A 26,141-nucleotide genomic window follows, 5' to 3' on the forward strand; every position below is an offset into this window, starting at 1 on the left:
GCATATCATATATACTGAAAACTGAAAACCAAAGAAGTAAAAATGCCTTAGCCCAGGTTATACAGAATAAAAATTTGACCCACATCTCCTGTCCCTTAGGCTTGTATCCTGTTTCATTGATCATCTTCATATTTACTTTGTTCTCTCAGTCATTCCATGAATAAGTACTGTGTGTCCGTAGGTGTCAGGTTTTGTGCCACTGAGTGACTGCTGGTTGGAAAAGGAAGACTCGTTCAGAGAAGCCCAGAGGAAGACCGAGTATTACATAAGAGAAGGGGAGCAAAGCGAAGCAGCGGTCAGAAGCAGCATGGATGGTTCAGAGAAAAGAAAGTTGCTTTTTTTCTTTTTGAACAGTGTGTTTATTGATGATGGTCATCGTTTTAAATGATGCCAATGTGATAATACACTAATTTATATAAATAGATGCCCTAATTCAAGGTCAGGCATATTCGCAGGACAAAATTAAATACCTCAGTCTGAAACGGTAGGGGGCCAATCGACCACTTTCCACCTCCTCAGTGCCATAGATAAGAATTCTTTGAATTTATGCAATAACAACTGAAACAGGGCAATTTTAAGACATTAAAGGACCTTTAATATGCTGAGACACATGGCTGCTAATGAAGTTTATCCATGTGTTGAGGCAGAAACTCATTAAAACCATATTATGGGATGGAAATTGGAATAAGGGTTAACTGTTCCATTCACAAGGTACAGAGTTTAATAGGTTAGATAGTTTGGATTTAGCATTTCAAGAGTTTAAGAGGAAGAGTTTGAAAAGAAGGGGTATGAATGAGGTGGTGGAAAACAAGTGATGGGAGAATCTTATGATTCAGGAAAATCTTTGGGTTCACCACATGCTAATTTAGCAATATGCTAGCCCTTAACATTTATGAAGATTAATGTAGGTAAATATGTATTGGGGAGAATGGCTTAACCTCAGCATATACACAAGCACATTTATTTTATTATTATAATATAGCAATAAATGTAGGCTTTGTGGGGTGCCAATTCCAGATGTCCTTTCAATGGATAGTTGGTAGTCATAAAGTAAATAAACATGGGCATGAAATTAAATAAATATTTCATCGTAAGCCATATTTATTGAACACTCACTATACTAGACACTATCCCTTCCCCCATCTCTGAGGATCTTACTTTCTAATGCAAAAGCCTGAAATATAGTTTAATGAAGATATTTGGAACCTGATTTGAAAAGAGAATAGAGCATGGATTGTGGGTGGGAGGTAGGAAGGAAGGAAGAGAAAAGAGGAATCTCGTTTCGGAAAAGGCAGTGGAGGTAATAGAATTTAAGAAATTCTAACATTTAAAAGTTAGGTCAGCTCTGTTTGATAGGGAATAAAAAGATCATGAAGGGATGCAATTGGGAAGGCCAAGTGTGAACTTAAAAAAAAAACCTGTTCACTTTAATAAATAATGTACAGAAGCTGTTTCTGTTATAATAAGAGTGTTAATGATGATGATTTTGGTTATCCTGTACATATTATACTAGGAGGTGTGAGGAGAGCTAAATGGAGCTTGGTAAAGAGATGATATTATAAAAACTAATTGGTGGCAGGCAGTATTTTCCTTATGCTTTCTTAAGTTGAAATAGCAGTGGAGTTTCTATTTGAATAAAAAAAAAGGAGTTAAAGTCCTGTGTAATAAAAAGCAAACATAAAACCTTTTTTTAAAAAAAAATTTGGAATGATCCTTTAAAAAAATAGTTAAACAGTAAGGACAAATGAAAAAATGTTTGTGAAATGATGTATCTTTCTTTGAAAAATATCCAGTTTGAATTTCATACGAATTGTAGTGAAACCTTGCAAATGGATCAAGAGGAAACAAACTTTTCATACAATGAAGTTAATTCTAAAAAGCAAATGGAACTCTTTGGGAATCCTGCCCACCAGGGGTGTAATGGGACTCGAGCTCTGCCAGGGTGCCCAGGGCCATGTGGAGAAGCCTCGCCTCCCTAGCCAGGTAATTTCAATTTGTCCCGAGCCTGATGGAGGTGATCTGGATGGCCCTCGGCAGACTGTTTCCTAAAATCTCAGTTCCTTCTTCATGCCCGGCTTAGGAGCCCTATATGATGCTGTCCTGTGCTGAGTCACTTCCTGCCTTAGAAGACTTCCTCTACCCTCCTTACATCAGAAAAGACGGGTAGTGATATGCTGTTGATTGATAGAGTATGCATCCATCTTTGAACTCTTTTATTATTTTTTTAAAATCTTCAATAACGGGAGACTGTTATAGAATTCAGGAATCTGCAAGCAAGTAGGGAGACAAGCTGGGGGTGTGCTGGAAGCTGGAGCAGCATTCCCCACCTCTTCTCCCAGCCCTCCTCCTCCCCTGCTGCTGAATTTTCTGCATTTTTTAAGAGTAACTTCTTTTCAACCATTTAAAAATGTTGGTGGAAGCAAGACCATTCAAGGCAATCAAAAGTTTTTGAGATGCTAGTTATTTGACCAACCAGTGGCAGAGTTACTCCCCAATCCCTGCAGTGTCCCCATGTTTGGTTGTCAATGTTAGGACCTGACTAGCTTATATAATGCAGCTCAACTCACCTAAATTATTTACAAGTGTCTTCAGTGAGAATAAGCTTTCTGTGGTCTGTTCCCTGTTTCTTTTCACCTTACTTCTCCTTCACCATCTGTGCTTATTGAGGTAGGTTTGGTGGGGACTGACCCAAGTTGGACCCCGTAAGTTTTTCGGGGTGGAAAGCCAGGGCATTCAATTATGGGTTCCTTGTGGAGCCTAGGTCCAGCTTGGACCTCAACCAGGCTGACTTGGTAGATAGCCTTCCTTTTTGGACCCTGTATCTTCTGCTTCTTCCCTTCACAAGTTACCTGCTTTCAGGTTAGACCCCTGTTATTTTCTTTGCAAAATGAAATACATTCTAATTTAAAATGCATTTTATGTTATAAACCATATCATGAAATGCATACTTGGGCTTTTGCTCTTTCTGCCTTCAGAACATGTTCTCTTTCCATTACTATAATTGACAGTGAATTTATGGAATTCAGTAAAGTAAAATAATTACCTGAATTGTTTTCAGGAAAACAGTATAAAATCTTTTCAAATCCCAAGTTTGTTGTAATAGAATTGTTTCTGTTTGACAAAGTGAGCAAAACATGATACAAGCCATCAGTTCTTTTATTGAGGGCAGAAAGCCAGACGCAATCTTCAGTTGAGAAAGTCCTTTTCTTTCGTGGTAAAGTATTGCCCAGTTAGGGATGTTATGGTGTCTAATGTCTTCCGAGTCCTTTCCATTTGCATATCTGGGAAATTTTGTAAGAAGGACTATAGATTGTCCCAAAACTGAAGCCGCTATTAAGTGACAGAGGTCTTAGGAGTCTAATGGGTGCCCTAAAAACTGTAGCTATATGATCTGCTCCCTGATTAATAGAACCCAAGACAAATGTTCACTGTGGCACATAATCTACTTTACAAGATGCAGGATGGACTTTTTTAGAATAGCAGTGCAACAATCATGTTTAAAAATTTTTTGTCTTTATTTTGTGTGTTCATGTAGTTTAACGTCACCTCACTGGAATTCATTACTGTGATTATGAACTTACAAAATGGTGTTTGAATCCTTTTACTATGGGATACGCACACTCTTCAACTGTACTCAACTTCTGTTATAGAAAGGAAATAATGGTTGTTCATATTGTATTTTCAGTTGGTCATGAGCCTCTTGAAACACTAGTATTGGTATTTTAAAAAGAGCAACAAAAGATACATCTCCCTCCTTTGATATAGGTAATAAGACATTTTATGTTCCTTGTGTTCAGGAGAGAGTGTCAGAAAATCGATATGAATAAATTCAAGTACACAGAGGATTCAACCTATTGAAAATGTAGTGTATGGCAAAATGACAGTGTATTATTAAATATTTTCTGCTTCACCCACATAAATATTGGCATGTAGAAAAGGTACCATAGACTACTGACAAGTTTAGGGAGAAGGTGATTTGCTGGCTTTTTTGTTTTTTTCATTCTTTGTTGTTGTTTAGTGTCTCAAGACTTACAGCTAATCTAAATTTGAAACTAAATACTGTCATTACAGAAGATTTTTTTCTGAGTTCTTCCAATTTCTCTGGGGACAAAATAATGGCCGCTTGAAGCAGAGGAGAAACAGTAATTAGGGCAAATAGTAATACTGTGCATGATTGAGGAAAATGTGAGAAAAGGAGGGAGAAAATGCAACAGACAGACTTGTACAGCCTGTTACTAGGAAACCACATCAGCATTAAATACAGTGTGCTAATTGGCTATCCTGTTTCTGCCTGGGTACCAGCCTGGGCCTGCTGCACAGCTGTTTCTGCTCTTTCTGGTTGCTAGGTAACTGCATCATTTCCCCGCCACCCCCCTTTTGTATTCTGGAGGCTAATTGGCTACTTCTGCTCTCGGTGTTGCTGCTGGGTACCAGTCCGGGCCTGCTGCTCTGCTGTTTTCCAAAGGGATTTAATGGGGGAAGGGGAGGGAGGAGGGAAAGGAAGATATGCTGGCAATTAATGGAGCATAAGTGCAAATTCTACACAGTGTCTGGCACCTGCGTCCCCTCATCCTGCTTTCTCAACTAAATCCTTTAACTATGAAAACACATTAGAACTTGAAGTCTTTCTTTTCTCTGCGTACCTTTCGAATGTAGTTCAAAAGAACCAAGACATTTGAAGATTTATTACTTAAATGATGGATTCAGTCTTCTTACAAAAGAACTGACAAATCATTACACATCTACATTTGATATGGGCCCTAATAGAATTTGCACAAACATTAAAATAAATAACAAAGCAACATCTTTAACATCTTCATGATAGTGACACTTTATCTCTTAAATGGACCAAATTCTTATGAAAGCCATTTTTCTTAATATCATACAGAATAAAAAACAAGAAATAAATTGGACTAAAAGCAATTATGGGATTTTCCTAACTGTTTTAGTCATTAAGAAGGAGTAAAGGGAAGCTTCTAGACTGATGCCCTTCCATTATGGATTTAATTTCTCTGATGTGCACTGCTCATGTCTCAGGTACTTTTGAGGAATGCATTGCATTCACACAGAAATAATACATGCACACCTTATTTTCTTTCCTTATAGCAAATTAATAAATGTGGACAAAGTAAACCTAAAATCAGTTTTGTGATTTTAAAAATGTATAATTACTTTCCATGTAGGTGTGTGTCCTAAGTAGAGATTTCCATTTCATCATGATTGAAATTCATTGGAAGTGTGGGGAGGAAAGTTCTTCAGAAGTGAAGTGATGCATCAAGGAGGTTTCACTTTAAATGATTGAGAAAGTGTATGTAAATTCGGGGCCCTTGAAGAGGCAACTTCATCTCCCTGGGAAGGACCACTTTACTGAGATAACTCAGAGCATGTTTTGTGACCGTGCACAGAAATAGTTAGCAAAGGCAACTCTTATTTGATGCTAATGGCTGGTACTGGTTTCCCATACTAATGAGATTTCCTGTTGCTCATGGAAAGTGAAGCAGGCAGAGCTCTCTTCTGAGCACCAAGCCCTGCCACTGTGAGATCAGATCAGGTTCTGAGAAGCATTTCTGCTTAGGTATCCTTAAAATAGGTAGAAGGCCTCAAACAAAGCTAGGATGATGGAGAGAACATTACAGGTTCCATAAATCTTAAGGAAACCAGCTTGCCATTAGTAGTATTCAAACTGAAAAAGGAAAACCCTGTTATAAAAGGATAACCTCAGAACAGGTGTAATACAATTTCTGCTACCCTATTGAAAGGACCAATTGGGAATCACTCACAAGTATTTGTCCATTGAAAAGACAACCATTTGATCATGAGAAGCCATCAGAGGCTGAATGATCCTTCATTGCTTGATACGTTTTATATTCTGACTTTGTGAGGGGGTGGTTTTGATTGAGTGTTTAGTCTTTGTTGATGGCAGATTGTCAGAGCAACAACTTTCTGTGTATATTACGGATTGTCCCTAGTAGACCAGTGCAGGACCTGGAGTGAAGAGTCCAAAGAATTTCTGGGTCTGTCTTGCCCACCACTTTTCACCCTTCCATTGGGTGTGGTTGCAGGTCTGCATTCCAGCTCTGGGAAGACCTGAGAAACCCGAGGCAGGGGTCTTTGAAGGCTGCAGCAGCCGTGGTTAGCCCCAGTTGCAGACACATCAGCACCAACTGCCCAGCATGTTCTCTTCATGTTCTTTGGACAGGCAGGTTTTTATTCTTTGACTGTCCCCTTGTTTAAAGCAACAGTGGGAGCACAGAAATGCCTGGGGGTTGAGGAAAGGAGATTCTCTACGTAGCTGCTTCAGCCTTTCAATTCTCCACAGTGGTGAAACCTGCTTTGTTAATTCTCATCTCCACACAAGGCTGTTGTTACCTTTTACATGAGGTCAGTCAGTTGGCTAACCTGGAAAAGAAGAATCTGATGGCTGCTAGCTGCCCAGTAGAACTGCTGCTGATACATATTATGCCTTTGTGCAAATCAGAAAGGGGTTCCCCTTCCCTGGGGCAGGTGCAGCCTTGTGCTTAGGAGCGGAGCTGGATTCAGCACCCCCAGCCCTTCAGCGGGACACCCTGTGCTCACAAACTCCTGTGGTTGCCCGCTCACCACCAGGCTGATCCCCTCCACGAGACTCCCCTGACCCTTCAAGAAGTTGTGAGGCTAATGAGGTTCCGGGGGAACATGGAAGTCACATGACTGTTCAAGGGCATATGTATGGGGGCCTTCTCTCAGTGCCTAAAGAGGCCATTATGTGTGACAGCAAACCTTTTAGCCCAGCCATTCTCCTCCACTGTGAGATCATTAGTTGCCTAATGCAGTGATTCTCAGCTTGGGCCGATTTTGCCCTGAGGGGACATTTGGCAATGTCTGGAGACATTTCTGGTTGTCACATCCTGGGGAGGGGGTTGCTACTGGCATCTGGTGAGTGGAGGGCAGGGATGCCTCTAAACATCCTATAATCTACAGGACAGTCTCCACGACAAAGAACCTTGGGGCCCCAAATGTCAGCAGTGAGGTTGAGAAACTGTCCTAATGCAACCTCGGTTGTCCTTGGCTGCTTCTCTTTGCGTCACTCTGCACTGCTTGCAGAATATTTCCCCATCCTTTTAAGACTCCCAACCAGATCTTGCCTTGACTTTTTTATGATTGTTTAAAAATTGACAAAATATAAATATTGTACAATTTATTATTTCTGTCCGGACTTAGAAGATGTGCTGTTTCCCCCCTGACCACATGAGGCACATCTCTCCATCTCTGCTAGAAGCTTCACTTTCTAGGTTTAACATTCATGATTGTGACTCTTCACAAGAGACATCCCTCTCCTTTCACTGAAGGCTCCGAACCTGTAATAATTTGAGATTTTGCTGAGGCAGAGATTTGAATGGTGTGAGCTGCCAGGCTGGTGTGTGAGAGGGAAGCTTTCAGTCAGAAAATGGGCCTCACTGACTGGGCTCTCACGATCATCTTCTACCTGTCCTCTCCTGTGCCGCAGCCTCACTGAAATACAACAATCATGTCCTTGTTATCAAAATGAAGGTACAGAAATAAGACTGAGAATAAGCGTTTTTAGTCAGAAAATAGGACTTTCATTGGGAATTGCATTGCCCTGCTGTGTGCTGCATCAGTGCATTTCCTAACATTCACTATTCCCTTTCACACCAGCAGCATGAGGGAAGCAAAGCATTCTGAGTTCTCAGGGAGAAAGGTGCTATCTCAGGTAGAAGGATTTAAATGGCATTCTCTAATGGACACAGCCTTTACACTTGCGTTTTGTTAGAGGATGTGAATTATGCATTGGCCTTTCACCACATTCACATGCATAGAAAATAACATTGTCAGACGTGTCATCCCCAGACACAACAGACAAGATGCTGTTATAATTGTGTGGCATTGTCCTTGCTGTTTGGAGATAATGCTGCTGACATTATTCCTCTCAAACATGTGAATGTGGCTGTAGGGAGTGCGTGACATCTGTGTCTTTCACACCGGTTAGCTTATCCCTTGCCACTTGGAGAGGTTGCGATTAGTGAGCTGGCCTCCTGGGTCACGGGAAGTGCCATGTTTTGGATCATAGTGGTTATCAGACCTTAGTTTTAGGCCCCTTAGGGAATTAGTAATATTTTATCTTGATGACCTAAAGATACAGTGGTTATTTAGTTAGCTCCCCAGAGCAGATGTGCTAAAGACAGGGTAGGCTGAGGCATTCCTGCTCAGATTGGCTTCAGGAATGAGAAGGATGAGAAGGCAATTGGGTACCAAGCCTGGGAATGGCTGCCTCCACATTATTGCTAAAACCAAGTAAGTAAACAATAATAGTATTACTTTATTTATCTTTCTAACCTACGAAGTGGTTTGTCATACCTCATTTCATTTAATCCTCACTTACTGTGGGGTAAGTATTCTCAGTGTTCCCGTTTTATAGATGAGGAAACACTCAAGAGAATGATTTTTCAGTTTTCTCCATTGAACTATAGAAGCTACTTCATTCTGTTTTTCCTTTAGAAATCAGTACTTTTGGGGGCCTAAATTAAAACAAGATATAAATGAATGTATTTATATGTATGGTTCACCAAGTTAAATGGCTTAATATTTGCATTCTACTTATTTCATAGATATGCCCAATAACGTTACTGTCTTACTTGCCCAGTAGAACCACACACTCAGAATAAGAACATGGAATCATTGTCTTGTGTATTCTGATTGTCTATTTTAATTGGACTTAAGAACTCTTGGTCTTGTTCTTTTTTTCTAATTTAAGAAAGAAAGCTAATTTTGAAGATGCAAATAAATGCCACATATTGATTCTTAAAATGATATCTCAGTATTGGTGGATTTTCATATTTCAGAAAATTTATGGAGAGAAATCGTACATAGAAACTTTTCCCTGCACCTTTAACAGAATGCACCTTAGCAGTGCTCATTTATTAGTAACCTGGAAAATCCAAATGGTGGTGCCTTAGAGAAGTTGGGAAAATCTATGGATAAATGGATCTTGGTATATGTTGCATGTTGCTATCTTAGGTATACCAGAGATTTACTAGGGGATTTTGAACAAGTAAATTGTGCTTTTATTTTTATTTGTATGATACATGTGGAGTTAAAGATAATCCTGTTTTATCCCTATTTTTGCCCCACTCTTTTGGAGGATGTTTGTGGATGTGTTAAGTATCTTATGGAGAGAAATGCTTGTTCAATATGTGAATTATAAAACCCCTAATAGGCAAAGATTGCAAACTCAGGGTAAGATTCCACTGCTATGTGCAGCAATCTCTCCTCTGTATTCACAAAAGCACCCAGTGAAGAGGAATGGCTGCTTGCTAACATTCTGCCAAAAAGATCTACAGGAACCTCCAGGGGAATAGCGGGAACCTTGCTATTGTCTTCCAGAGATCTAAAGAAAGAAAATATTTTAACACTAAGAGACACATTCCTACAAGGTGGAAGGAACCTTTCATATGACCTCTGAAGGCTCCACTTTCAAGAACTGTTGGCTTGTAGGTTTTTCTTTGTCGGATCTTGTATTCCTGTGCATCTTTGTATTTTCAAATTTACTTCCCCCTTTTATTCTATCCGACAGAGAAAAAACCTTGATAAATTGTTATAATTGGCAGGGCTCCCAGCTCCCATTTGATATTTGCCTTTTGCTTGCTAGAATTTGTCGCTAAGCATTTAGAACACTTTCTGACCCACCTGTGTGTCTCCCCTGCCCCACCCCCAGTCAGATCTTGAAGTTTTTCTGTGCTTTTCCTTGGTGTCCATCTTCTACACAAAAAATGTTTAATAAGCAAAGGCAGGGACTGGAAAGAATCTTTTCAGCAAAGGAACATTCTTCATATATTCTTCCCTAGAGCTAGTGTTACTGCACAAGTTAGAAGGACCATGGGCACAAAGCTTATGGGATCAATTACCACGAGCTCCCTGTTAAACATTGCTTTTTTTTCTCTGTTGTGAGAAGAATAAAGCAATAATTAAAATTAACTGAACAGCTTTTGCTCTATTGAGGCGTTAAATCTTTGTGTAAACACAATCACATTGAGCAAACATAGGTCTTTTCAGCTGGCTGTTTGAGACAGTGAAACCACTGAAGTTTTGAGGTCTCTGGGTCAAGGGCCCGTTTGGACACGGTTTGAAAGGTCACCTGCTCATTTGCGTGTCTGCTGTGCTGTGCTGTGCTGCACAGAGGGCCATGAGCCAGTGTGATTCCTTGCCTGCTAAGGCGCAGGAGCTGGCTGGCTCTTGGCAGATAGCGGTCTGAGACAAGGGGGTAAGGAAATTGCATATCATACAAGGCTGCAGTGGGGGTGCCGGCGAGTCCCTGGAGCCCAGACAGTGAGACAACTTGAAGGTGGAGAAAACAGCAGTTATAAAATATAAATGTGTTTATTATTACACTGGGCCCATGCTATATAATTTTACACACACTCATATTTGTGATTTACAGCTGCAGCTCCATACGGAGAAGAAGCTTGCTAATTTACCCAAATTGATAGGGAAGCCTCTGAAGATACCAAATTGGAAGGAGCAGTAACAGAAAAAATGGTCTCCTAAAACAACGAAAAGGAAAAACCGTGGCTGCTATGTCAGCGGCATCCTTTGTTGATTTATTTTGATAAGCAGACCTTCGCTTTAATTATTCATAGTAATGCTTGCCCTGGAAGGAGCAGGTCTCCCATGTCTTGGCTTGGTGTTTGGTTCTCTGTGCTACTAACACTGAAACTGCCTGCCCGGCTTTTCTTGAGATTTGTCATGCTTTTTACCTGTGAGAGGTGAGACAACTAAAGGTTGGAAGGTCTATGCACACCTGCCACTGCTTTCTGGGGAGCGGGTGTTGAGTGGGTTGGAGCAAGAAGAAAGGTAGAGAACGATGGAATGGTCCTTATCAGGCAGTGTGCTTGTGCTGCACCTATGTTATTGTCCTGAATCCTTCCAAGGTAGGTTGTGATTTTCCCATCTTAGGGAGTGGGAATGGAAGCCTAGAGATAATACGCAGTTAATAAAGGGCTGACCCGACTTTTTAAGTCCAGGTTCACTCCAAGCCCTCTCTCCTGCAATATTCTTTTGTAATTTCCTAGGAATGAGAAGGGGCACAGGAGCACAGACCCCACCCTGTTTCCACCGCAGCCCATCCCATCTGTTGTGCTTTTAGCCCATTTCCTGGTTTTAGCTGCAATTACCATCATCATTTCCCACAGCTTTCCAAACTGTTTTTTGTCTTGGCAGAATCTTGAGTTACTTGTCTGGGAGCTCTTCAGCATGCACTGGTTGCAGAGTACCCAGGGGATCCATGATTCATGCCCCTCGTGGGGGAACTTCATGCAGACAGGCTGTTGCAACCCCAGGATAACTTGATGGGCCATTTCTACCTGGGTGCATAATTACTAGAAAGCAGAGGCTAAATGGCCACCCTCTCTTCATGGCAGAACCCTGGGAGCATGCCTGATACACATCCTTTTGATTCCCCCTTATTCAATCAATTTCCATGTCTTGTTGGCACTACTTTCTGACTGTTTCGCACTTGTCTGCTTCTCTCCATCTCTGCTGCTAGGTGCAGTGCCATCCACATCCCAGCCACTATCTTCTCTCTCCCAGGCTGTTGTAGAGCCTCCTAGAGGGTCTCCCATATCAGCTTATTTCCCTCTGCAGCCTTTTCTCCATTTTGTAGCTAGAGTGATATTTTTAAAATTCATATCTGATTGTTATTATTCTGCTTAAAAGCTCAGTGGCTGCCATTGTTCTTAGGATAAAGTCCAAATTCTTAAACATGGTCTATAAGAGCACTACCCAGTAGAAATATATAACGTGAGCCACATGTATATTTGTATATAAATTTTCTAGCAGCTTTATTTTTAAAGTAATTAGTTGTACCAATTAATTGATTATAATGCTGACTTTATTTAACTCAGTATATCCAAACTTATCATTTCAACATATAATCAATATAAACAATTACTAATGAGCTATTTCACATTCTTTTTTTTTCTTGCCAAGTCTTTGAAATCTGGCCTGTATTTTACATGTAAAGCACATTTCAGCTCAGAGTGCTCATATTTCAAGTGCTCAGGAGCCTCATGTGGCTGGAGGCCACCAGATGGGACAGTGCAAATCTTTAAGCCCCTGCAGTCTGGCCTCTGCCTGATTTTCCTGTCCCATTGTGTCTCTCTCCCTGTGGGACACACACCCCAGATCCTCTGCGCCAAGCTTCTGGGCTGGGTGTGGGAGAAGACGTGACAAGGGTGGGGAAACGTAGCCCTGCTGATAAGGAGCTTGAGGAAATTGCCCAACACTGAGCCATCTTCATTCTACTCTCCTGCCCCTGCAGGGCTTTTAGCCAGTCTAAGGGTTGAGTTAGGAATGAAGCTATTGCTTAGCTATTGGCCTTGGGGCGGTTGAGGGGGGTTCCATTTTTGGTCTATCTAGGACTGTGTCAGGCTAACCAGATGTTTTTTGAGAAAGTAAAGGGAATTAAATGGAAAAACACTGGTAAATTTGGTATGTGGTATTCTCTTCTGAGGAAAATTGGCTGCCTGTCCCACACAGAGGTCCTGTGATGAGTAGTCCTGTGGAATAAGATAAAGGTGAGACCATGGGACCTGGGAGAGGGTGAGCAAGTTGTAATTCACACCCCAGCTTCTCATCTCAAGTCAGTTACCTTCCATCATTTATGGATTTTTTTAAAGTTAGAACAGCTATTACATGGGTGCATTTAAGTATTTTTGGCATTCTTTCCAGTTGAAATATTTATTTTATCAAAATATTTTGGAAGGGAATGTAAACATTTATTCTATTCTAATTGTTAGTATTTCAGTAAGAGTCAGAGTCAGGTCATGGGTAAGCACATAGACCTTGAAGGTGAGACTGCCTGGGTTTAAATCTTGACTGTACCACTTACAAGCCGGTAAACTTGGTGAGTTGCTTAATTTCTCTGACCTCAGTTTCCTCATCTATAAAAAGGGGGGCACATAATAGTATGTGTCTTACGGAGCTTTGAGAATAGAGATAAAGCCCTTAGTTTCCTGTAGTGCCCAGCACATAGTGAGTGCTCAATAAATATTAGCCAGTAGCCCATTCCCGCAGGATTTGTAGAACACTAATATCAATCGAGGATGAGCAGAACTGGGCTGTAAGTCTTGGCTTAGGATGATCTCTCAAGGTGCTTTCTCTGGAAAGATAGATTTATTATCTGGTTAGTTTGTGAATAAGGTTTTGAGTCTCTCTCCCACCTTAGTTTTCTACTGTAAGTATTATCTGTGTGAGGAAGGAAATAAAGACATCCCTTCAGGGTTTAAGTCAACCAGCCATATATTCAATAGAAAAAGCCAAATGTATTTCAGTGGATGACATTGGAGGCATGGTGACATACATACCATATTTCAGTGTGCACAAGCTTTGGACTATTTTTCTGTGTGTTGAATGGAATTTGTACTATTTGGTCTAAACCCTTTGGCTTTCTAATCAATGACACAGTGTCAGTTGAGGCCCTATGGCTCGGGGTATTTCATTAAATCTAAGGCCAGCTGCAGGGTTTGGTCTGTTCCTGACACCTTAACACGGATCTCTAACCATCTCAGCTAAAACAGGTGATTACAGGCCCTCTCTTCACCAGGAAGGTATATCTGGGTGCTGCCTGTAGAGCCACCTTGCAAAAAGAAGGATTTTTGTTTGGAATATTTTAATAATCTACTTGCCTATGTAGCACTTCACAGTGTACAAGCACAGATATCTCTCTTCATACTTCACTACAGTCCTGTGAAGCCAGAGTCAAAGAAGGGGCTAGCCCCATTTTTCAGAGAAGGAAAGGAAGACTCAAAAAGTATGTAATGTAACTTTTCTAAGATCACATAGTAATAGGTAAGAGCTAGAACTAAAGCCCAGGTCACCGGATTGTGAGTCGTGTGTGTGTGTGTTCTAAGCTGTACTGGCACACAAGACACCATTTTCAGAGGCACTGGCAACCTTTCTGAATAAAAGAGGTGAGATTGAGACAAGAAATAATATTTGACTGCAAGTTTTGGCCATTTAAGCATGTATCATTTTCATTCATCAGTTTCTTTTACCCTTTGAATTAATAAGAACATAAATGAAACTATTCCTGAAAGAGACCCGAGCTAGCAAAGGCTTAAGGAAGATGTCAGATTTTTTTCTCTCTCACATAGAAGTCCAGAATCACAGGCAGCTGTGCTCTGAGAAGTTGTTCAGAAGCCCAGACTCCTTCCATCCTGTTGCTCCCCAATCCCTAGGGCTTCCATCCTGAGGGAATTGCCCAAGTCCACACAACTCAAGATGGCTTCCTCAGGCTTGCTTTCCAGGAACATAGTTTTCACGCAGCTATTTTGAAAGTGGGAAGGGGAGAGGATGTCCCAACCTTTAGTACAGCTTGAAATTGCACTTGTCACTTCCACTCACATCTCATCAGCCAGACTTAGTCATATGTCAACACATAACTGCAGAGGAGCTGCGAAATAGTCTTTGTTCTGGGTGGCAAGGAGCCCAACTAAAATTTGGGGATTCTCTTATAATAGAAGACAGGAGAATGAATATAGAAGGTCAACTGGCAGTCGCACTTAGTCTTAAGATTAGTTTCTTTTTAGCCTGATTGCAGACATTTTATGAAACACTTGAGTTCTCAAGTTCTAATGTACAACATGGCAAGGGAAAAATCCTTATACCTTCTAGTTTGTGGCATATTGCAAAATCGAAATAGCAGCATGAAAACTAGATTCCTGTGAATGCCAGAAGTTCTGAATGATAACTTAATTTACATTTTGTATCATATGAGAATAGTGCATTATGAAATAATATGAAGTGACTGGGAAATTAATAACTTGAGAGAGAAGCCTATAGGGCCAAATTAACCATTTCTTGTACTTTTTCCTCCCTCCAAAGAGTAAAGTCACATTGCATTGACACTTTCATCCTAGGATAAAAACTTAGTAGGAGAATGAAGAGAAAGTATTTTGTAGCTGTGGGTTTAGCACAGATAAAATTAAGGCTGTTGAGGTTAGAGGAATACAGGCTGACAGATTGTGTGGGGGTGCTTCTGCATATGTGGGTGTCAATATGTTTGTGCTGAATTGTTTGCAGATTTGGGGGAAGGGCAATGCCGTGTGTGTGTGTGTGTGTGTGTGTGTGTGTGTGTGAATATAGATTCTCTGAGTAGTTTCAATCATTGGTTTCTTTCTAACCCTATTACATAGCAGCAGGTATAGGCTACAGTGCTTAGAGGAAGCTTGAAGAAAGATTGGTAATATATGCATATGTTCGTTCCATCAAGTTAATGAACACATGTGTCCAGTGTTCTAAGTCTTGGCAATACTAAGGTAAATAAACCTGGCCTCTGCCCTTGAAGGAACTGTTTGGTTGTGTGAGGCTACAGCCTGTAAACAAATTACTCAAGCAACAAGAAGACTCTTCTGCAGGAAGTTACAGGAGCGGCGGGGAGGAGCACCTGACTCCTCCAGAGTTGGTCTGGATTCACTTCCCAGAGAATATGCTTTTTAAGGTACTAGTGCCAGACATCGGGCTAGGCTCTGCAGATACAAACATGCAGAGACAAGCTCTGACCTCATAGCATTCAGTCTTCCTCAGGGTGTAGCTTATCATCAAAGCCCCTCAGCGTCTGCCTCTTACCAGCCTCCCATCCATTCCTGAAATTCCTCCTTGTATCCTTCACCTCAGTTATGACAGACTGCCGCCTGTTATCTCTGGGCCTTTGCACATGCTGTTCCTTCTCCCTGAAATATCTACGGCCTTTGTCCCTGGCATCCTTTAAGTTTCAGTGAGGCTATCTTCCCTGGGATTTTTACACACCTTTTTAAGGTGGTGATCCCAGCTATGAGAAGGTAACCTAAATGAGGCCAGCTGTTGTTCTTTAGTTGTTTTAAGAATTAAAAAAAATATAGAGTAAATATTTGTATGCTCTTTAGAATGAGTGGTGCTTTGTGCAAATGGACCTGTAATGGTCCTTCAGAATCTCCAGGATTCCCTCTTCCATATGCATTTACCAAACACATTAGGCCTTGTGTTGTTCATATGTATATGTGGGGCTTCCCCACCTGGGAACTCCTATAATGCAGAGACCCTTTCTTTTTTAGCCTTCATCTCCAGCAGCATCATTGCTTGGCACATATTTGAACCAACAATTAATGTAGGTTGAGTTCAACTTATTACACTATATTTTCACCAACAGTGAATTAGACCAGAAGTGTAAATACTTAACTTTGCCCGCTCACCCACAGACAGAGAGGAGGTATTTCAGAGGTAATGCGTGTTAGGGCTTATGAAATTGGAAGGCAAGGTAGTAATGAAGCTTTTTGTACTGTTGATTTTTGATTGATCACCAATCTGTTGAATTAGCAAATGTCATATTGCATGCATATATGTTGTGTTCCTGAACCTGTGCTAGACATTGTGGGTGATGACAGAGAGGCAGGAGAGGAGGCATTTGGTGCTGTGCCTGGACACATATTGGGTAGTTGCTAATATTTGTTGAATTGGAAGTGTAAAATGTCCCAGTTTTAAAAGCACTTTCCATGTCATGTGAGTGGGAAAAAGCTGGGCCAAGTGATCAAGGCATAAATAGTTAAGTATCTACAGGAAACAGTGAATAAGTCACAAAGAGTGAAAACTCAAACAAGGCTATATTTTCTGAGCAGGAGAAATACTTCTAGCATGGTGACATGTGGAAGATGGATACATTCTGAGTAGAGAACATCCTATAAAGTGGGAAAGGCAGGCGGGCTGCCTAGAGATGCCAGAGAGTGAGGGGTTTATTTAAGAATCCGTGGGTAGAGAAGGGTAGGAAAATAAATGAGAGGCTTCTGTGGGAATCTCCTCTGAGTACAGAGGCAGTGATATGTGAAAGGCATCTGCCTTAGGTTAGTCTTTGTCAAAATAAGACATCGAAATTTTTCTTTGGGATTCTCTTTTCTTAGACCTCATACTTGGGTAAGGTACATATTTGGGTTGCTTTAACTAATGAGGAAATTCAGTCTCCAAAAAAAAAAGATTATCCTGGAGGAGAGTTATGTGGATGAATTGATGTTTTAAAGCTTGACGGATTTCATATCTGCCTCTAAAAATCTCTAGAGAATTGGATCCGTATCTATTCAATTCGTATAGTAACTGGTCCAGGGGAGGGCCCATCTCTCCATTACCTATATATAGATTATTCAATTTGGGCTTCTTGAGGTTTGATAAAGTTACCTTTTTTTGCTTTTTAATTTCAGGGCACATTGCTATGTAAAATACTGGTATTCTTAAGCCGGTACTTCACCGTTTGCATTTGTATGTCAGGGAAAACACTATTAGCTTTAGCTTAATCAGAACAAATTCAAGATGCTGGAGCCAATCATTTGATAACTTCTGAGGTGGTTTTTGGATTATCCACGTTCATGGATTTTCTATACCACTGATCCATCTCTTCATATATATCAGATATGTGGCAGAAAGTTAATTTTACATTCTAATAGTAAATGATTCAGGCTTAAATGAGTCTAATGCTCAACAGAAAGAAAAAATTCTAGGACAGTAAATTAGGCATAATCAACTAATGTGATAAGAGCCTACTGACTACCACTGGCCTTGGATCTGATGAAATGTTTCAGCTCCCCCTCTCCCCCTCCCCGTACAGGACCTCCACGCTGCTCCCTTTTCCATGACTCCCAGGTTCCCAACCCTTGCACACTGCCATCAGGCGCCCATAAGTCCTTCCCAGGAGGCGTCAGGTAGGCTTACCTTCCCTCAAAGCTGGGCACTCCACACTTAATACTTTTTTTACTACCACCCTCCATGCAGTAAGAATACATCCCTTGCTATACCCACTTGGAGTTGTCCACCTGAGTTGCCAACCTCTGCAATCAGTTGGTTCTTTGGGGGAAGGGTTCCTGTTCTGTGTTACTTCTGAAGAGTGCACTTCTGCATTAGGGACATCATCGCTTTCAGAGTGGCTCTGTACACATTAGAACCAACAATTAATGTAGGTTGAATCCACCTTGTCACCCTGAAGAGGCTGCATTTTCACCATCAGTGAATTAGACCAGAAGTCTTACGTATTTGACTTTGCTTGTCCACCTGTAGACAGAGATGAGGTATTTTGGAGATAATTCATGTCAGGGTTTATGGATCTGGAAAGCAAGGTTGTAACAAAGCTTTTTGGGGAAAAGTTTAGGAAGGATGAGCCCTTTTGAGGTGATGCTGGGATTTCCACATAGAAAATATATTTTAGACTCATTCTGTTCAGAATAGAAATATATGTGAGCCAAATAAATTTTCTAGTAAGCACATTTTTTTTTAAGTGAAAAGAAGTAGGGATAATAAATTTTAATAGTTTATTTTACCTAAACCAGTCTATCTCAAATATGATCACTTCAACATAAAATCAGTATGAAAAAGTTATTAATGAGATATATTTTACATTCTTTTCTTATACTAAGTCTTTGAACTCCAGTGTGTATTATATACTTACTCATTATATAATTTGGGTATATATCCCTTATATAATTATATACTTATATCTAAATCCATATGCTAGGTTTTCAGTAGTTAAAGTTAAATGTAGTCCTGCCAAAACAAAAGTATAAAATATTCTTCGTGCTGCCTCAGTTTTTAAATTTTAGTTAAAATTCTATTAGAAGTTCAGTTCTTCAGTCACCTTAACCACATTTCATGGCCATATGTGGCTAGGGAAGCCTGTGTCCCTACTACTGCAGTCATCAGTAGTTGGGGCATTATGTCGAGATCCTCTCTCCCTCTCTCCATGTTCTGAAATAGGAGCTGTACCTCATTGAAGATACAGTTTAAATGTTAGAGTATGGATTTTTACACATCTTTTTAAGGTGGTGATCCCAGCTACGAGAAGGTAACCTAAACGAGGCCAGCTGTTGTTCTTTACTTGTTTTAAGAATTAAAAAAAAAAATAGAGTAAATATTTGTATGCTCTTTAGAATGAGTGGTACTTTGTGCAAATTCAACAATTCAGGTCCTAGCACCTAGAGGGCCTTTGGGTGAGTAAGTAATGGATGAATGAAAAAATGAATGTGGAACATAAGTGAGTATGCATTTTACTTTAGGTAGTTAAAAATGCTTTTGAAATTCTGGAAAATAAAGCTTTTGTCTCGTTTTCCAACAATCACCTAATCTAAAAGCCTTGAAAGAGAAATAAGATTCAGCCACAATCTATGAAGAATGCTGAGCCAGTTTTCCAAAGCAGAGTTAATAACTTGGGGTATTTTTCAGTTGCAACACATACACCTTGAGAAGGGAGTGCCAAGCTATGGAGTGATGTTTACTGCTTACTCTTCTTCCAGAGTTGAGAAAGCTTAGTGACATTTTCTCTTTCAACGTCCTTATTCCCCAGGTGGCTTAAATTATCTGTGCTGTTGAGTATGATGTGAAAGCAATTGATGGGTCTTGGCTGATGTCCTCTAGATGTAAAGGGTGGCAACATAAGCCTGTTACAAAGTATTCTTTCCATCACCTGATCTTTAAAATTTCAAGTTTCTAATCCAAACCCTAAAGAGACTAGGACCTCAGCATGGCCAGATAACAGAAATCTAGTAACTACATTTTAAAAAACTAAAAAGAAATAGGTAAAACTAGTTTTAACAGAGATCTGGGCATGTCCTAGTCTCCTTAGTTAGGAATTGGATTAGGAACTGAAAATTGAACATGTCAGGAAATGAATGGAGAAAATTTGCATTTGCAATGTTTATTTTCAAGGGACTTTTAAACCTGGAAAGCAAGGTTCTGACATGTTGCTATTTCATGCTGCAATCTGTACATTAAAGGCAAATTTACAGTGCAGTGCCTCTGACATAGGACTTGTGCCTTCCCAGCGCACCTTCAGTGAGAACCTTTACAAGTGAGCTCTATAAAATGACGCACTTGGTTCCCCAGAGGGGGTGTTGCTCAGGAGACCGGGGTCCCAGGCGTGAGATGGAGATTACCAGAAGATTGCATTTTTAGGCTTGGGCAGATGGGAAGAAGTGGAAGTAATCTTTGATGGTGAAGGAATACCTAATCTGTTGTAGAGTTCCACATTTTAGTCCCTGTCACAGAAGAGTGACCAGCAAACAACTATTTTCTACCCTTAAACCAATTCAGTACATAGAGAGGGACAGAAATCACACAGGCTGTCCTGCCTCTCTGTGTGTACTTGGGTCTTTGTTGTGAATCAGGATGCTTTTATGCATTTAATGTGTATCACAGGATTGAGCCAGGCCCTGCTTTAGTGCTGTTGGTATCACAGGGAACAAAGCAGATGCCTGCACAAAGCTTTTGCTCTAGTAGAAGAAGCAGACAATCTTACAAACAACATGCAATCTGATTAAGTGCTGCAGAGAAGGTGATAGACTCTGCTCTTGACAGATGGTGAGGGTAGGTCTCTCCGAGGTGAAGACATTTGAGCAGTGACCTGAAAGAGGTGAGGGAACCAAGAGTGTTTCAGGCAGCAGAAGTAGTAAGTGCAAAGGCCCTGAGGTCATTTTGCATGAAACCTGCTCCAGTTCCAACTGAACTGCCTCTTTCATTTCTTTTTCCCCCCTTCCCTCTGTTCCCTTTCCTTCTTTCCCTCCCTCCCTCCCAACAGCTTGTGAGACTGCATGGTGATTCGGAGTTGGGGGTGGGGGTAGGAGATTAAGTTAGAAAAATGCCAGATCGTGTAGACTCTACACTATAGGGCCTAATGGGCTTTTGAGTTTTATTCTGAGAGCATAGGAAACCATTGCTGCATTTACAATTTAATCCCTTCTTAATCTTTTTTGGGTCATGGACTTCATGGAAGTCTGGTGAAGCCTGTAGAACACTTTGCAGAATAATGTTTAAATGAATAAAATAAAATCCAGGGGTTGTCAGAGAAACCAATTATATGGAAATATAAAGCTTGAAGTCCCCTGTAAGGGGCACACATGCTCTGATTTATATTTTCAAACGATTGCTCTGACTGCTGGAGGGAGAATAGTCAGTGGGGGTTAAGAACAGAAGCACTGAGACCAGTGAGTGTAGAGTCAAGCTATTTTCTTTTCTCCTGTGGCGCAGTGGTCTCCAAAGTAGGGCTGTGCAACATAGTCTTTTTTGAGTGCAGGGAGAAACTTTACCACCTATATTTATATTAAATTTACTCTCATCCTTTGAAATTTCTATATTGAGGTGCATTTTATAATATCATAACATATTAGGACATTGACACATTTATATAGTTCATGAGTAAATCTGCATTTATTGAAGGTGCATGGTCAAAAGGTATTCAGGTGGTTTTTTGACCAATCAAATTTGATGATCATGATGTAAGGAAAGTTACTCTGTAAGAAACTAAAAAAATGCCATACTGGCTTAGACCACATTCCATTTCAGAGGCCATTTGGTGGGAGAGTATGAATTCTTGCCATGATTCAACCTTGCTAAATGTCATTCCTGTTTCTCAAGCATCCTTAACTGTCTTCAGAGCCCTAGTATGGCTGCAAATCTGTTGAGACTTGGTTATATCTGCTGTCACCTGTGAAGGGAACAAGTTTCCTGGGTTTGATTTCCAGAGAGTTCCTGATATTCCCCCTAAAATTCAGGGTGTTCTGAAGGGTGTCCTTTCTACTTAAGGCACTGTGAAGTGTGCGGCTACCACCACAGTCCCTCGCCCACCCTGTTGGTAACGCACTGCCTTCACTCACGCACCCCTTCCAGACACTTGAGTCCTAGTGTGTTAAGCCTCGCTCCCATCTACCTGTCTCTTACAGACCTCTTACACCTTTTTGTTCATTCTTGGGGTGAGTGAACTGAATGGCAGGCATAATTGCAGGTGCTGTAACATTGATAGTATTGTGCAGGGCTATGACATGTTCTGTTTTATACCCAGGAATAGTATCTGGAATGGAGCAAGGAAAGAAAAGGGGGTGAAAGGGAGGGCAGAGTGAGGGAGATGAGCCGATTTTGCATGAAATCTGCTCCAGTTCCAACTGAATTGCCTCTTTCTTTTCTTTTACCCCCCTTCCCTCTGTTTCCTCTCCTTCCTTACCTCTCTCCCTCCCTCTCTTTCTCCTTTCTCTCTTCCTTTCTTTCTTTTGTTTTAAAAAGAAAGTTACTCTTTTATAAAGAAAAAACCCAAGCCTTTTATAAAGTGAGCAGAAATCTTCAAATAGGTTGTTAGGATGAAAACTAAAGTACTGTGGATAGCGGTGGTTCCTCCCCCAGGATGAAGCAGTGGGTGCTGAGATCTGGGGACATGTAATCTTGGCCATGCAAAGACTGATAGGAGACTTGCACTAACCTGTCTTGCAAGATACTGGTTTATAGAAATGGGCATGGAACCCAGAAATGAGGCCAGCCTGACCCCACTGTTTCTGAGCCCTAAATAGGTGGTCTTGCTCCAATTGTTTATAATTTTTTTCTGTTTCTATGGTGAACTCTGCGTGTTTCAGGCATTGCTCCTTCATTTGGCTAAGTTCTTTCTTGGTTATTTTTAATTTCTTATTAGTATTTGTAGAAATGGCAACTTATAGGTAAATTAATCAGAACCCTGGAAAAACAACTTGATAAATCATAATATAACTTGGCTAAAGGGTCAGAGCCCATATATTGTTCTGTATAGCACCTAGTCACAAGCTGGTGACGTGAGATGTCACAATTCAGAGCCAAGTCAAGACATCTGTAGTTTCTATTTAGTGGCAAAGGGACACTGAAATCACTACTGGATAGGACAGTTGGTTGGCCAGAAGTAACTAAGAATCTACTTTATTTTCTGGGCAATAACTGAATCTTTGATATTATTAGTCAAATATAAAACAAAACAAAACTATTCACCACGGTGAAAAAATTCACCAAGGAGAGAAACGAACTGTTTGAAGTTTTTAAAAAAGCACCCAAAGACATCCACTTTAGTCTCTATTTTCCGTCTGTCCTTCCTGTGTCCTTCAGAATGTGGTTTCCCGTGATGGTCGGGTCGATTCGATTGTGGGATTGATTTTGGGGACTGGGTGTCCCTTCTTGTTGCTGTAGATCAGCTTGGGCATTTCTATAGCCTCTCTGCCTTTGAGGTACATTTGCTCCCCAGGGCTTCAGAACCCTCCAGTTCTACGTGCATTTGAAGGCCTTGGGGGTGAAGGGTATTTGAATTTCTGAAATCTGTGGTGCCGCATGCTCCTCATCTTGTTTGTTTGTTTGCGCCAGATTTTCTTGAAGTAGCAGCCTACTTCAAGTAGTAATAGTGATCGGATAATCACTAACTTCGAGTAAATGATGCCAACGCTGCTCTCTGAGAGGGTGCATCTCTGCAACTGGAGTCTCATTTCCCCCTCAGCGTCCCACTCATTCAGAGAAGACTAAAGAACCCTCAGACTTTCTGGCCCATAATCCACCAATATACTGAGAAAATATTTGAAACGTAAAAAGACTCTCTGTTTTCCAATATTTAGGTTGTCCCGAGTGACTCCAGACCCCAAAGTCTGGGCAGGTTAGTGCAAGTCTCCTATGAGTCCTTGCATGGCCAAGATTACATGTCCCCAGATCTCAGCACCCACTGCTTCATCCTGGGGGAGGGACCACCGCTATCTGCAGTGCATTAGTTTTCATCCTCTAACAGCCTAAAGACTTCTGCTCCTTTTAGGAGGCCTGGCCTATACTCTGAATGTTTTTATTGACAGTTAGACCTGTCTCGTCAGCAGCCTCTGAAGATGCAGGTGAAGGTAAGAGGAAAGGGAGTTCAAATTAACTGAATATTTACCTTCCAGGCCCCAGAATCGTGTCCCATGCATGACAGCTTCTTTACACCTCACAGTAAACATGGGAGGCTCACCCGCATTTGATAGACAAGAACACTGAGGCCAGGAGTCTGTAGTGAACCCAGAAAGGTGCCGGGTGTGCTAACTGCAAAGTTGATTTGCGGCCTCCACTCTGCTACCTTCTCTTCAGCAGGCACAATTTTCTAAAATTCTGGCTTTAAGGATCCAGAGGGTGAATTTATAACAACGCTCACTGATTCTTTCTTTTTTTTTGGTTTCCAAAACTGAATGGATTTCCTCCTGTGCTTCCGGCCCGCCTTTATGTCCTCTCGGCCCCCTTTAAAAGAAGCGCCTCGTTTCTCATTCCTCTTCTCTGTGGGTCTGAGAGCAGTGGCTCACTAGGGCACCAATTTAATGAAATAAAATTTTCAATCATGTTTGGTTCGATTCTAGGTGATACAAATAAAGAATTGTGAACTCTTTGTAGTCAGGCTTAAAGGGAAGGAAAAAGGTGGAAAGAAGAAAGTGGTTCAACTATAGTACCTGGGCAATGTCTCCTTAAGTGCTGCCCTGTGAAGGTTTTGCTACTAAAAATGGAGAAATAATGGGACAACCACAGCTCTCTGGCACTGTGGATCCTAAGGTTTGGGGTTTGGTAGTTTATAATAATTACCAGTTATGTGAATCTGATGTATGCCAGACACTATTGTAATTAATACGTAATATTAATTTATCCTCTCTGAACACTTTGAGGTGCATACTAGCTCTAGAAAAACAGAGGTACAGAGAGGTTTGTTAGCTGGCCCAAGGTTGGACAGTCAGGGGCATAACCAAAAGCTGAACCCAGGAAAGCTGGCTTCAAGAACTCATGACCGTGGTGCTGAACCTGCCTCTCAGTTACTAGGGCTCAGTAACTCATGATTTCATGGGGTCTTTAAGATTAATTTTTTTCTTAGTCAGAACCAGCTCACCATATAGTTGGAGGGTAAATATTTGTCATGTTCAGTGACAGATGTTGATGGGTTAAAATTTCAAAAGGGCCAAGGAAAAGTCATGTACTTTCTCTTACATCTCCCTCCATCTATATCTGCTGCACAAAAAGGTCACTTGAGCACAAGAGCTTAAATTTTGTGCTTATAAGCAGCTTCACTGTGGCAAAAACCTTGCTCTACAAATTGACTTTAAAAATATTTGTAATAATGTGTATCTCCCTCTCATATGAACACATGGGAGTCATTCAGTTATGGGCTTCTTAAGGAGGACTTTGGCGACTGTATTTTAAATGAACGCCAGGAATCATCACATGATTTTTGTTTTACCCTCAAATTGTAGTCCTTTCGCGTGACTGTCTGTCTGCATTTACTGGAAGCAACAGTGGTTCTGGCAGACCTGAGCTGTTTGCCTTGTCAGTCAGCTACCTGGCTCCAGTTTGTGGTAGGAGGGAAGAGGAGGGAGAAGACTAAAAAGGCTGAAATGGTAAATTACTGTAGGTTCTGGAGAAAAACAGAATTAGAAGCATTTGTGGTTCAGATGAAAATAGCACATTTCCTTTCTGCTTGGATGGTGGGGGTCAAAGTGGTCCATGGAATAGGAAATAAATACAAATTGATTCCTCACCAGTCAAAGGAAATGCTCTGACTCCAGGAACTGAAATGACAGCTCCAGATCTGAGGAGCTTGTGAACCACTTTTGAAGGTTAAACACCAGCAGCAAAACACTAGGAGACTACAGTAATGTGACACACTGTGTCAGAAATATAGTCTTTCAAAAATGATCTCTAGAGCTCTTTTCCAAGACTGATGGATAGGAATCAGAACCTGATAAGTTGTGTGGCCATTTTGTCCTGTTCCTGACCATGATCATCCCATCTCCCCTGCAGGTGAGAAGCCTTACAAGTGCTCATGGGAAGGGTGTGAGTGGCGTTTTGCACGAAGCGATGAGCTCACGAGGCACTACAGGAAACACACAGGTGCAAAGCCCTTTAAATGCAACCACTGCGACAGGTAAGGAAACTTAGAAGCTGCTGGGATGGGCAGGGGAGATGGGAGGTGGGCTGGGGAGGGTCTGTCCATGTATGTGCTCTTGGATCCATCACAGAGACTCAGGCCCTAGACTACTTTCAACTTCTCCACTGAGAAAACTAATGAGATAAAGGTGCTTTCTTGGGTCTAATCAAGAGATGATATGAATTCTCTGTTCAGTTACACAAGTATTTACTGGACACCGGCTTTGGACTAGGAACCATGTTAGTCACTAGATATCAATAAGACACAGTTCTTACCTTCAAAGCGGTGATGTGACAGACAATTTTGGTATAATATGAAAAGTAATAGAGAGAATGGTTACCTGAAGCTACTTCTTCAGGCCTTTTTATTAACATCAATACCATTTTCTCTTATCCTTAATAACATGAAAGAATAGAAAGCTTCTTAACTGAAAGAA

General features: G+C 41.0%; 1 protein-coding gene across 3 annotated transcripts in view; it reads left to right on the forward strand.

The window, feature by feature from the left end:
• Window positions 1-26,141, forward strand: part of KLF7 (KLF transcription factor 7) — an 85,306-nt gene that overhangs the window by 46,027 nt on the left and 13,138 nt on the right. For 2 of the 3 annotated variants that reach the window (XM_073218228.1, XM_017658894.3), the window contains exon 3: window positions 25,579-25,702. In XM_073218228.1, coding sequence (XP_073074329.1) covers window positions 25,579-25,702 — 124 coding nt within the window. The other variant, XM_017658895.3, reaches the window with a different exon arrangement.

This window comes from Manis javanica, chromosome 12 (assembly GCF_040802235.1).
Source record: "Manis javanica isolate MJ-LG chromosome 12, MJ_LKY, whole genome shotgun sequence".
NCBI classification, from domain to species: Eukaryota; Metazoa; Chordata; class Mammalia; order Pholidota; family Manidae; genus Manis; species Manis javanica.